Source organism: Aptenodytes forsteri, unplaced genomic scaffold (genome assembly GCF_000699145.1).
Source record: "Aptenodytes forsteri isolate BGI_AS27 unplaced genomic scaffold, ASM69914v1 Scaffold265, whole genome shotgun sequence".
NCBI classification, from domain to species: domain Eukaryota; kingdom Metazoa; phylum Chordata; class Aves; order Sphenisciformes; family Spheniscidae; genus Aptenodytes; species Aptenodytes forsteri.
The window spans coordinates 1,317,975-1,329,763 of record NW_008796175.1 but is presented as its reverse complement, the minus strand read 5'-3'; the positions used below and the strand labels follow the sequence as shown (position 1 = coordinate 1,329,763).

Sequence of the window (11,789 nt, the reverse complement as noted above, 5' to 3'; positions counted from 1 at the left end):
GCAGAACGGCAGCCAGCCTTCATCTGGAGACAGCAGGAACTGGAGAATCCCCCACTCCCCTTGGTGGCTTGTTCCAACAGTTAATCACCCCCGCTCAGAAATTTGTGCATGAACCAGTAACGTAAAATTAATGATTTCTTTCATCTCCTGCCTTGGCAGCCTGCTTGAGCTGCTTGTTCTACTGACAGCAATGATTCAATAATCTGAAAAACATTGTACTTCGTTTACAGTATTAACAGCTGAGTGTACAGATACAGAGACTGTATTTATCCTCAAGGAAAGGCTGTTCTGCAGCCTGCAGAAGGTGACAGAATGAGTCACCTTTAGATCTTAATTTCTAGTGTTGCCTCTACAGTTTTTTGGTTTCTGTTTCATTTTTGTACAGAAGTGACAGAAAAGCAGCCAGGTCAAATGGGCTTGTTGGGTTAGGACTTGGGGCGTGGGCTGCCAGATTTAGCAAAGAACTAGCAGGCAGGAGCGTGCAGGCCCCAATCCCCCTTTATCACAGCTCATGGTCTGCGCCTTATAAATCGCTAGTCCAGGCAGCAATGTCTCGTCCGCCGCCCAGGTGGCTCGGGAGGAAAAACTCTGCCGGCAGAGTGTGTTCAGCGAGCCCCATCGTGCTCAAGAGCTGAGCACCGCTGGGGAAAATTTGCGAGTCAGATGCTTCAGTTCTGATCTCCCTCTCTCCATCCAAAATCTGACCTGCTGCTCACAGAAAATCAATGCAGCCAAGCCAGATAATGCTGCCCCTCTGCCCTGCCACGGGGAAAAGAGAGAGATCAGCTTTGACAAATGCAGAAGGCCACAAAAAGGGCACTGCCTTAAAGAGCCATCAAAGTAATTTTAAAATCAATGTGATGTTTGACAAAGAGCCAGCATGACTCCCTCCAGACGGGCAGCCACATCCTGAAAGGCCCTGGGAGCGAGTTAAAATTCTGCAGGCAGCACTTTGCACGCGCTGACGCCGATGCAGCATTTTCTCAGCAAGGCCATAAAAAGGGGAAAAAAAAAAAGAAAGTAAAAAAAATATGCGTTGCAATAGTGTGACCTGGTGGCGAGGGGAAACTGCACCACGGCGCGTGAGTCAGCAGCACTGTGGCATCCCCGCAGAGCCAGCCCCACGCACGCCGTCGGCACGGCTGGCCAGGCAGCTGCAGTGCATAACATGCTCTGAAGGGCACCGGAGGAAGGCAGGCCGTCATTAATTTTAATTTGTGTTCTGTCCACGGAGCACACGGCGGAAGGGAGCAGCCCTGTTCCTGCTGACATGAAATCTGTGACTGCTTGGGAAAGCTGCTGTTGCAAACCTTGCCCCCTCTGCCTGTTTTGGCGATGGCACTGCCTTCCCAGCATGCCGAATCGGCCCCGGCAGCCAGCGTTATTTCATCAGAGCCCGGTGCATGTGGCTCTGGGCAGGATCCGGCATGGCGCTGGGCTGAGCCGTGGAGGGACCCTGTGAGCAACCCCAGCATGGAGGCAGCTGAAACACAGCGGTGCTGCCCAAAGCGCACCAGGGCAGAGAGGCACGGGGCTGTGACAAGGACCCACCATGGACACCGTCCTTCTCTGTGCCCCCACTCGCCCGCCCTGAGCAGTCCCGGTGCCGCCGCTCTGCACCAGCAGACCGGGGGTCCCTGCTCCCATGCATGCCCCTCCGAGGAGGGGACTAGCATGCTCGTGGCTCACCAACCCGTGGTGTTGTCCAGGGTGATGGTCACATCCCGGGCGGGGCTGTGACAAGGACCCACCATGGACACCGTCCTTCTCTGTGCCCCCACTCGCCCGCCCTGAGCAGTCCCGGTGCCGCCGCTCTGCACCAGCAGACCGGGGGTCCCTGCTCCCATGTTTCATGCTCCTCCGAGGGGACTAGCATGCTCGTGGCTCACCAACCCGTGGTGTCGTCCAGGGTGATGGTCACATCCCGGTCTCCTCGGTGAGGGGAAGAGCTCTCCACCGTTCCTCTCAGCAATAACCGCCCACGTGTCACCTCTTGGCTTAGCCTCCTGCCAAGGACAAAATGGGCACTGCACCGGCTGTAGGGACTCCTGATGGTACCTGGCACCGCCTGGGCCCCCTCCACGTGTGAGTGCTCCATGTGCAAACTCAAGACACTGGAGTGCAGGACCCGAGGGAAACAGTTCTGCGATTCCCTCCCCATTATTCCCATACTTTTGTACTGTAAGAATACAATTTTTCTATATTTTAAAAATTCAGCATACCGTTGCTTTTTATTCACAATTCATTACTCCTAGGAAGTACCTGTAACTTTTATATATATAAATAAACAATGCAGCCCCATTAATTTTGCACAGCATCAAATTCAGCTTTATGTTCTTTAATCAGGGGTGAAATGCTGGCTTGCACAGCCTCCCTGCTCCCCTGCCTCCACCTTGTGCTTCCCAGAGAAGACAGGCAGCTTTTCACACCAGCTCCAGATCCCCTCCACCCCCATCCCCTCAGCCAGCCCAACCCTCACCCCCTGGCTCCACCTTGTGCTTCCAAGACAAGACAGGCAGCTTTTCACACCAGCTCCAGATCCCCTCCACCCCCATCCCCTCAGCCAGCCCTCACCCCCTGGAGCACCCCACTTTTTGGCTGTTTTTTATCGGGCGGGCGCAGCCATGTGCTCGCGAGCTGGCATGGCTGCAGCCACGTGCTCGCGATGAGACCAGCTCCTCGATGGCAAAAGGCAGCCCTGAGCTTGGCAGAGGTGGGATAGACGTGACATGGGGCCACTGCTTCTGCCCGCACGGGTACGACCCAGCGAGCCCCGGTGCCCGGTGCCATCAGCCCGACCTGCACAGCTCCAACTGCAGCTCCCAAACTGATGGTAATAAATACACCGTCTTTTAAAAAACCCAAGCTTCACTAGCCCCAGTGCCTCGGGAGCTGCTTATCTGCAAAAGCATAACATGCTCCTTCACTCCGGGGACGCTGGGGGATTTTGCAACACGAGCGGTACCTGCGGTGCCCAACGCAGGGAGGACAGCATTGCTTGTGAATCCTTGGTGTGAACAATTTTGACCTGATATAAAACACCCTTTTCCAACACCTACCACTGGTCTCTCGAGGGGGAAAGAGCCACTTGTAAAGAGAGATCAGAGGAATTTGCCAGTTCTCTCTCTCTCATCCGTAGGTATTCAGAAACCAAAGGAGTTGCCATTTGAAAAAGGGCGACGGTGGGTTAGGCAAAGGGAGACGGGGACCTCAGAGCCACCCTCGAGCTGGAGGGACCTGCTCACTGCATTCATCTGTCTACCCGAGCAATTAGCCCGTCTTGATCTGGGGGGCGGACAATGCATTTTTCTACTGAACCAAAATAAATACATGCCCATAAAAAACCTCTAAGGATTACAACAAACAGGGCAATGGCAGCAGCAAATGCAATTCCCAGCAGCAGCACAGGCTATCCCCCAGCATCACTATACCCACAGCTCTGGGAACAGAGGAAAGGGGAGTTTTTCTAACATTGGCCTTCAACCCAAGCAGCGGGAGTTATTCCAAGTGTGGCAGTTCTCCAGAGAATGCAAAAATCCCAGTAATGACTGTAAATCTGTGGCTGGTCTCTGCAAACAGCTCTGGGGGGCACAACCGTGGGGCACACTGGGCACCAGACAGTGGCACATTGGGAAAATCAGTACGCGGTGGCTTCTACCCACCGGCACCATGGGCATCCCAACCCTGACACACAGCTGGCCTGACACACAGCCAGCGTGCCCCAGCCATGCCGGTGGGTTCCCAGGATCACTGGGGCTCAGCTGGGATGTGCATCACAGTACCTTTCCTGCAGGGAGGATTTTGGTTCTTTGTATATTTACAACCTCACAAAACCACGAAGCTGCCCTACGGGAGCAGAGGTCCCTGCCTGGCCCAGGCTGCGAGACGTGGGCGACCACCAGCTACAGCCAGCCTGGCTGCAATGCTCCTGAGAGCGGCACGCCGCAGAGGGGTTTCGCCCTGCCACCGTTCGGGATGCGAGCCGGTGGCGTGGGCTGGTGGATGGCTGTGCGTTACGGCAATTGCACGGGCCACTGCCGCCTGCCGGAGCAGAGAAGCTGCAGCAAATCCCTGCTGCCACCGTGAGCATCGGCACAATGTTGCCACAGCAAAAGCCACACTGATTTTGGGTTTGTGCAGCGCTCGGTGAAGGGGACATCTATTTAGGATGTAGGGGCTCCACAGGGCTCCAGACTCTTCCCAGTGTTGCTGATTTATTTTTGAAAGGAATCAAAAGGTGACATATGAAAGTCAGGTCTGCAAAACAGTACTGCTCAAAGTGTGAGGACAGATCATCTTCCCAGTGGGGACTTTTTGACATGGGTCCTGCTGCTCAGAGGTGCTGCGGACCCCGGCCCAGCTGAGGTTTCTCACCCAGCCACGTAACCACTTTCTGCACCCCTTTATCCTGAAATCCCTGCCATGGGGCCGTCCTGGGGCCAGCTCACCAGCCACACGCAGAGCACATCTGCACAACTGCAGATGCTCCAGGAGGGATGGGCTGGTCCCAGAGCCCCACGCCCGACGCACCCCGTGCCCCCAGCCCCACAGCAGCATCTCCCCAGAGCATCCCTGGCGGGTGCTGTGTCCGGGCGGGCTCTCACCCCGGCAGGAGCCGGCCCCGACCTCCAGACAGTCACAGCCTGCGGGGATGGGCCCCTGCCCTGTCCCGCGTTAATAGGGGATTGACTTCAAAGTGCTGGAGCAGCTGATGCTGCTGAGGGTGCTGCAGCCATTCAGACAGCTTTATTCATTAGTAATTAGGCAGGCGTTGTCTGGCATCTAGATTAATCCCACTTTTAATTATTTTGAAACTGTGTGAGATTTCCCAGGCATTAAAGATTATGTACGCGCCTGCTAATTCCACAGCAATTATTCTAATGTAATGATGTCTATTAATATGCTTCCCAGCCTGCCATGCCCAGAGGGGAAATTCCCAGTTTCCCCCTGTGGAGCACACATCTCCCGGGCGGCGTAACCCCCTATCCACCTGCTCATATTGCGCGAAATAATACTTTCCATGTGCTTCACCTAATATGAGTAACATTACAGAGCTGTTGCTATACCGAGCACCAGGCATCGATTGCAAAGGGGGATAGAGACCCCTCGAGGCTCCATGTCCCCTCGCAGCCACAGAGCAGCAGCTCCTGCTGCGGGGATGGGAGTGGAGACCCCCCTGGGAAAGCCGGAGCATCCTTCCTTCCCCAGGAAACTGCTCCAGGGCTCACACCCAGCTGCAGCCCACCCAGAAAAAGCAGCTTATATTTGTAGGGCTTTTTGAAAGGAAAAGGTCACAGCTTTTCCATCCTGGGTCGGGCTAAACCATTTGACCTGAAATCAAAGGTTTAATTCAGCTCGTGGATCATTTGAGCTCATTACAGATTGCCTTTACAATTTAAAGAAAGTATTTAAAAGAAGAATGTAATTTCAAAGAGGAACAATAATAGAACTGTGAGCTGAGAACCTCAAAACAGAGAGCTGTTCTGAAATCTCACCTTTCATTTGCCTTAAATATTCCTTGAACTCATTCCTTTTCACTATAATTCTCATCATTCCCAATCTTCATTTACCAAAAAAATTACTATTCACTGGCAAAATGAGTGTTGTGCCACTGGCCATCAAATTTATGCCACGGAGCTGAGACCTCATTAGCAGAACGAGGGCTCGAGTGAATGTTGTGCCAGGAGTCGTTTGTAGCCCTCTGTCCATGAATGCCCATCAGAAAATACATATATTTGACATAAACCTCTACAGTTTATATAGTTTATAGTTTATATAGTTTATGTAGAGGGTTATATCAACAACTGCTTGTGAACATCCTTGAAAGTGAAAATCTTACTTGCAGTCATACGAGGGAAGATGCAAATTCAAGAAGCTGAGAATACCAAAAGGCGGCAGTCATATTGTCCTGAAAATGAACACTCAGCCCTCACTATAAATATTTTGATTGCTTTGCATATATATTGTTTCAGCATTTCATTGCTCCCAAAACAAAAAGTGATATAACCTCACCTGCCTGGCCTGATGCATCCTCGCAGAGCTAAACTGCATGACAAAGCTTCTGGGTAGAGACCACGGGTAATTTGGCTGATAGATCCTTTTGAAGCTTAGAGCCAAATTTGATTTCAGGTCTAAACTCGTCACTCCGTCTCTAGAGATAGCAGAGCAGCGGTATTAGCATGATGGCAACGCAGTTGACTCTGCACTCAAGAAATGGATTAAATGAAATTACACTCTTCCCTGATGAGGCTGGTGGAACAGGGAGATTGCTTTAGGAAATCCAGAATTGAATTTCATAGGTAACAGTTCAGATGTTGTGCTATTTGCTCAGGAAGGTTTTGTGCAGGCTGTTCCTCCCCGCCGCGCAGGAGCCACGGCTGGCAGCAGGGTGGGAAGGACGGATGGTGCCCGCTGCCTCCAGAGCCCGGATCCTGCCTTTGTTCGGATCATGAGTTGGTTTGTCATTGCTCCGTCCACCTCGGAGGCAGGAGATCCCAAATCCCTGTCCCAGCACCCCCATTCCCGCACGCGGTGGGAAGGACCCTCTGCTCTTTCTCCTCCCACACGCTGCCACCCCAGCAGGGTCCAGCAATAACCAAACCTTCCCCAGCTCCACCCAAATGCTTTAGAGACAGGGATATTTTTAGTAAGTGAAAGATTTAAATCTATCACCTGCTTGGAAAACATTTCTCCTGCAGAAGCCATCTCGGTAAAGACGACTTCTCCAACTAGAGCTGCTCTCTGTGCCTCCCTGGGAGCGCGTGGGCCAGCCTGGCAGTCTGGGTCTGAAGCTGAAGGCTTGCATTAGTTTGACAGGTTCCCTCAATTATCTGGTATTTCTGGCTGAAATTTAAGAGGAGATGTATCAGTTTTTCTTCTACTTTCCTCAGTGATTTCATGAGCTGAAACTTCAATTGCACTGGTACCTGTCAGGCCTTATTCATGGCTCTGATCATTTTGGATAATGTGTGAATTTTAAAAATTACATGAAAAAGCAAGCCCATTAGTTCATTTTTACTCAAAAATGACATAATTGGAAGCAAACTTATTACAGCATACTATAATATATATCATATATTATATAAAGAGGTTGCAAAGTTCATTGACAAAAAGCTGAGCAGTTCACTTCCAACAACCCTTACGTACCTTATGTACCTTATGTACCAGGTACCCTCCTTTAGGTAAGTTTTAGTCCCAACATATTAGCCCCAAATATGGCACTTTGCAAGGCCACGCAGGTTTCACAGCTATCAGCTTTCCAACCTTTTGGAGGGCGAAATGAACCAACACGTTCCCTTTAACATTACATATTCATGCTACACGTCTCCATCTCCAAAGCAGCCCCCGGCTCCACACCAACTGCCCTGGGCTGATGCTGGCAGCATCAGTGTTGCCGACATCCCTATCTGGCGGAAACCTAAGAGACATCTCGGTGCTCAGAAGGGTTTTCTTAACGTGTGTCCAGGCTTTTCAAAACTTACCAGAGGGTTTGAGTGCTACTTGATTCACTGCTATAGCTCCTCAGCTTCTGAAGTGAAGTTGGTCTGTCCAAACACATCCCCCCCACCTCCATCCTTCCTCTCCTGCAGTAAGAGAGTTTTCTCAACTGTCAAAGTACTCCTCTCAAAAGGCAACCCCAATTTCTTTTATGCCAGACTTCACTGCTGGGTGCTTTTTTAGTTGCAGGGAAGCATCTTGCATGACCTCTATCCCATTAGCAGCTCCACCGGCAGCTTTCTCAGTGCGCTAATAGACCTGTACGTAAAGCCACGTCAGTCAAATGCAGATTTGCTGGCAGATCCCTCCATTCCCCGCTCCCCATGACTCAAAGAGCCTCACAGAGATAACACGGCCCTGCAGGCACTCGCAAGAGGGCGGGCGCCTCTGTCCTCTCAGGGGAATTTGACGAGGTCAAGGCAAGGTCTCCTACGGACACCTTCGGGTCTATCGCCCCGCTGCAAGTCCCGCAAGCCTGCTGATCTTTTATAGTCACCAAGAAAAAAATGCCTCCATCCAGATTGTAAAAAAGCACCTTTTCTAGTTGATCTGGGGCATTATGCTCAATTAATTCTCACCTGCTTCTGCATCTTATTCTGGTTTAGCTTTTTTCTGTTTTAAAATGTCCCAGGAGGGATACAGCAGGATGCACTGGAAGTCGGCAGCCAGGCAGCATCCTCCAGAGCCAGCTGGAGCAAAAATGGTGGGTATCATACAAAGGAAAAAAAAAAATCATACGCATACACACACAGAGGAACAATCCCTTAATAATGTTGCAGACCATTGACAACCATATTTAAAATCACCAGAAACCACAGCTTGTTTTTCTGAGGACTGCTCAAAAAAGCAGTCAAAACCTCTGCAGTAAGTCCTGAACCAGAGAAAGTCCAAAGTGGCTTTGCCCTTGAAAGCTGTAGTTTAAATACACTTCAGAAAAGCCATGATTTTAAACTCATGTACTTGCCTGTCAACTGCTATTTCATTCGTGTCGAAATTACCGTTCATTCTGAACTGCACAATTCCCGACAGGTCGTCAGATAAAGAAATAATCACATGAAAATCAGAAGACTGTAGTTAAATTTTATTTATCAGTTCTATTGTTAAATTACACAATCAAAGTCAGTGGATCGGCCTGTAAATCTACACAATAAGACAGCGTCTACAGTGGAAATCAGTAGAATTTGATATGATTATGACAAAACGGTATCCTTATATTCGTACATCCCCTATATACAATAAACAGTATACACAAAGAAAATGCAACTAGTCTCTGTAAACCATGCACACCACAGCATAAAAACAAAATGCACCTTCTGCAACAGGCCCCCCAGCTCACCCACGGTTAAGTCCTGTTTACAGTGTGCCTTTCAGTTTTAAGAGCGAATTATTTTCCCTCGTAAAAACCAAAATACAACCGAGACATCATATTGGCAACTGCAGTTCTCATTTTAAAAAAAAATTGCTGTACATGAAGTTATTCTCTTTTCCAAGCTGCTAACGCAGGGTATTGGTTTGCTGCTGCTTTGCTCTCCGCTTGCCCCCGGCAGGATTGCTGCCCCCGGGTTGCAATACGACGTCAGATGTAAAACAACTTTCACATAACTTAGGCGTGGAGCCGTAAGATGTTTTTAAAGCCTTCTGCCTCGTTTTAGCCCCCCTGCCCTCTTGGTGTATAGAATATTACAGGCGAAAGGCAATAGTGCAAGTGAGCGTTGTAAGCGTTGTGTACATTGGGACAGGGAGTGCCCTTTTCGGGTGCCCCCAACACCATGCACCCGCACCGAGATCGCCATTTAGTGCCAAGCTCGGGAGCGTTGCAGGCTACGTACAAAATTTCTGAACTTGCTGAATGTATAGCCCAAGCCTTGCAGAGGTTTGGGGGTTTGTTTTTTTTTTGCATAGAGATTTAGAGGAGCCCCTCGCACCTCCTGCCCCATCTCCTCTCCCTGTCCGTCTCGGTGAGGCCGAAGGGCTGCGGGTGAGCCTGGTCCAGCTCCAGCTCCGCACCCTGCGCCCCAGCAAAGCCTGCTCGGGAGCGGGCTGCTGCATCCCCGTGCACCGTGCAACCTTCTCGTCCTGTATAACTATGGCTATGGTAAAATTGGTTTCCATCATTTTTAGTCATCGCTCATCCGTCATCGCTAAGAAGGGCTCAAGAGCGTAGGAAAAAAAAAGCCCTGTTCTTATCTGGTGTAGCAAAGATTTACTGGAAGTAAATCCTAACTCAAGTGTAAATCTACTTCTTCCATTGAGCAATTATCTTCATAATATTGCTGGGATTAGAGAGTTTTATGACTTTTTAAAGACACTACACAAATATCCGCAACATAATTTCATCTAGTTTATACCACCAATTATTAAGGAATGATAAATTCAGCATTATGTATTCTAATGGGTAAGAAAGACTTAAAATTAGACACTGTCACAAGATTATAATTTGGAAAAGGCTTTATGAAACATGAAGATGTGATGTAACTTTTCCAGAATGTTTAAAATCATACTGCCCTGAAAAATTCTGGAAACAGTGTCTTTAACATTGGCATTGAGTTCAGAAAAGTATGTATGTCTTTTTTTTTTTCTTTTTTTTTAATATGAGATAGACCAAGCTTAAAATTCTAAACAGCAGTAGGTAGAAAAAGTTTAAAATTTTAAATATTTATATAACTAGAGAAATTACTTCTATTCCTTTTAAAAGCCAATATTATACATAAAACTAGTCAATATTTTTTCTAGACCTTTATTGTTCCCTTCATCGTCCATTCATTAACTTGGTAAATATCATAAGCAGTCGGTGCCCTTGAAAACACATTCTTAAAAGAAAATTAAGATAAAATCAAAGGGAAAAGGTTTTGCTCATATACTGTATTGTGAGAGTATGCTAAATGCTCATTATTAGGAAATGAGTTTGCTTCCCAGATAGATTTCAGCCGAGCATGATAAACATTTTCCAGCATCCCATTTTGTACTCATAACTAATTTACGGATTTTTTTTTTTTCTTTTCTTTTAAATAAACGTCCAAGCAACCATTTCCGATGAGCCTACTTGGCTCCTGTATTTCATAAATAATCCAACAAACCTAAAAAGGACAATTTAATTACACGCTAAGATTAAATGTTCCACGTACAGTACAACATTTACTGCAAAGGCAACTGCAAAGGCAACATTTTAACCTCTTTTTGCTTCAAACCCTTGAGAAGCGTAGTTTGTTTGGACTGCTCCGTCGTCTCCAATTTAAGGGTTGGGTTGGGTTTTGCTTCACTTTCGGTGTCCGGCGAGCCCCCCGCCCCCCACTACCGCCGCCACCGCTCCACGTTCCCTATGTAGTCAGTGCTGGAGCTGTTCTCGCCCTGCTCTCTCAGGTGCGCTTGCTTCGCCCTCAGGATCTTGCGCTGCTCCTGGCGTTTCCGCCGCGCTTCCTGGTGCTCCTTCTGCCGCATGTACTGGTACCGCTGCAAAAACAGGTCTTTTGCATAATCATACAATTCCATGTCTAAAAAATTGAGGGCCTCGATGCGCTCCTGAGTCTGCTCGTCTATCTCCACGCTGGAGGCCCTTGTGCTATTGTACTGCGTGAACGGCGAGATGAAGTTCATGTTGAAAGTCTTCTCAAAGAGATACTGAGTCTTCCGCTGAAATTCAGTCAGGCCGAAGAAGGCCATCCGCTTCAGGTTCTCCTTGGCACTGTCTAGCAGAACCTTATTCCTCTGCTCCTCGGGCATGACTGACAGGTTGTAGCATCCCACCAGGCTGAGGTCGGAGAGCATGCGGACCTGGCGGTTGTTGGCGAGGTTGTAGGGGCAATCCATGAACTCCTGCAGGGAACAGCCCGACCAGTCGTCCCCCGTGTAGCAGCTGGGCAGCTCCTCGGTGGTCGGGGACCGCCCGTCGCAGACATGCAGGGACGCCTTCCACGTCGCTCCTCGCTGGACGTGGCGCCATTCACTCAGGTATCGGGAGACGGGGTCACGCAGGATGGTGATATAGTAGAAATTCCTGCCAAGGGGAGAGGAAGGTAGAGCGTTTAGTCCCGTGTGTCTCTAGCACACAGCACATTAATGTTCAAGATCAATATAAACTTGGAGATGCACTTAAGAGGCTTTCAGGAGCCCTGCTGCAGAGTGCTCCGCTGCGCGCTCACCTCTGCAGGGTGAAGGATGGCTGAACAAGCTCCCTGCGGGGAGCAGGAAGACTTGTATGTACCTGCACACATCTGTCTCTGCTTAACGGGTTTTGCCTCTACAGAGGCGGAAGGGAACCCAAGATTTCCCTCCATGCTGGGCTCCCCATGTGG

General features: G+C 49.4%; 1 protein-coding gene across 1 annotated transcript; it reads right to left on the bottom strand.

Annotated features, from left to right (window-relative positions):
- Positions 1–8,563: 8,563 nt before the first annotated feature.
- HS6ST2 (heparan sulfate 6-O-sulfotransferase 2) lies at positions 8,564–11,551 on the bottom strand. Its single transcript, XM_019474220.1, is given in 2 exon segments — positions 8,564–11,499; positions 11,501–11,551. Coding segments are annotated over 2 exon segments (762 nt in total). The 3' UTR covers positions 8,564–10,788.
- Between the last annotated feature and the right edge of the window lie 238 nt (positions 11,552–11,789).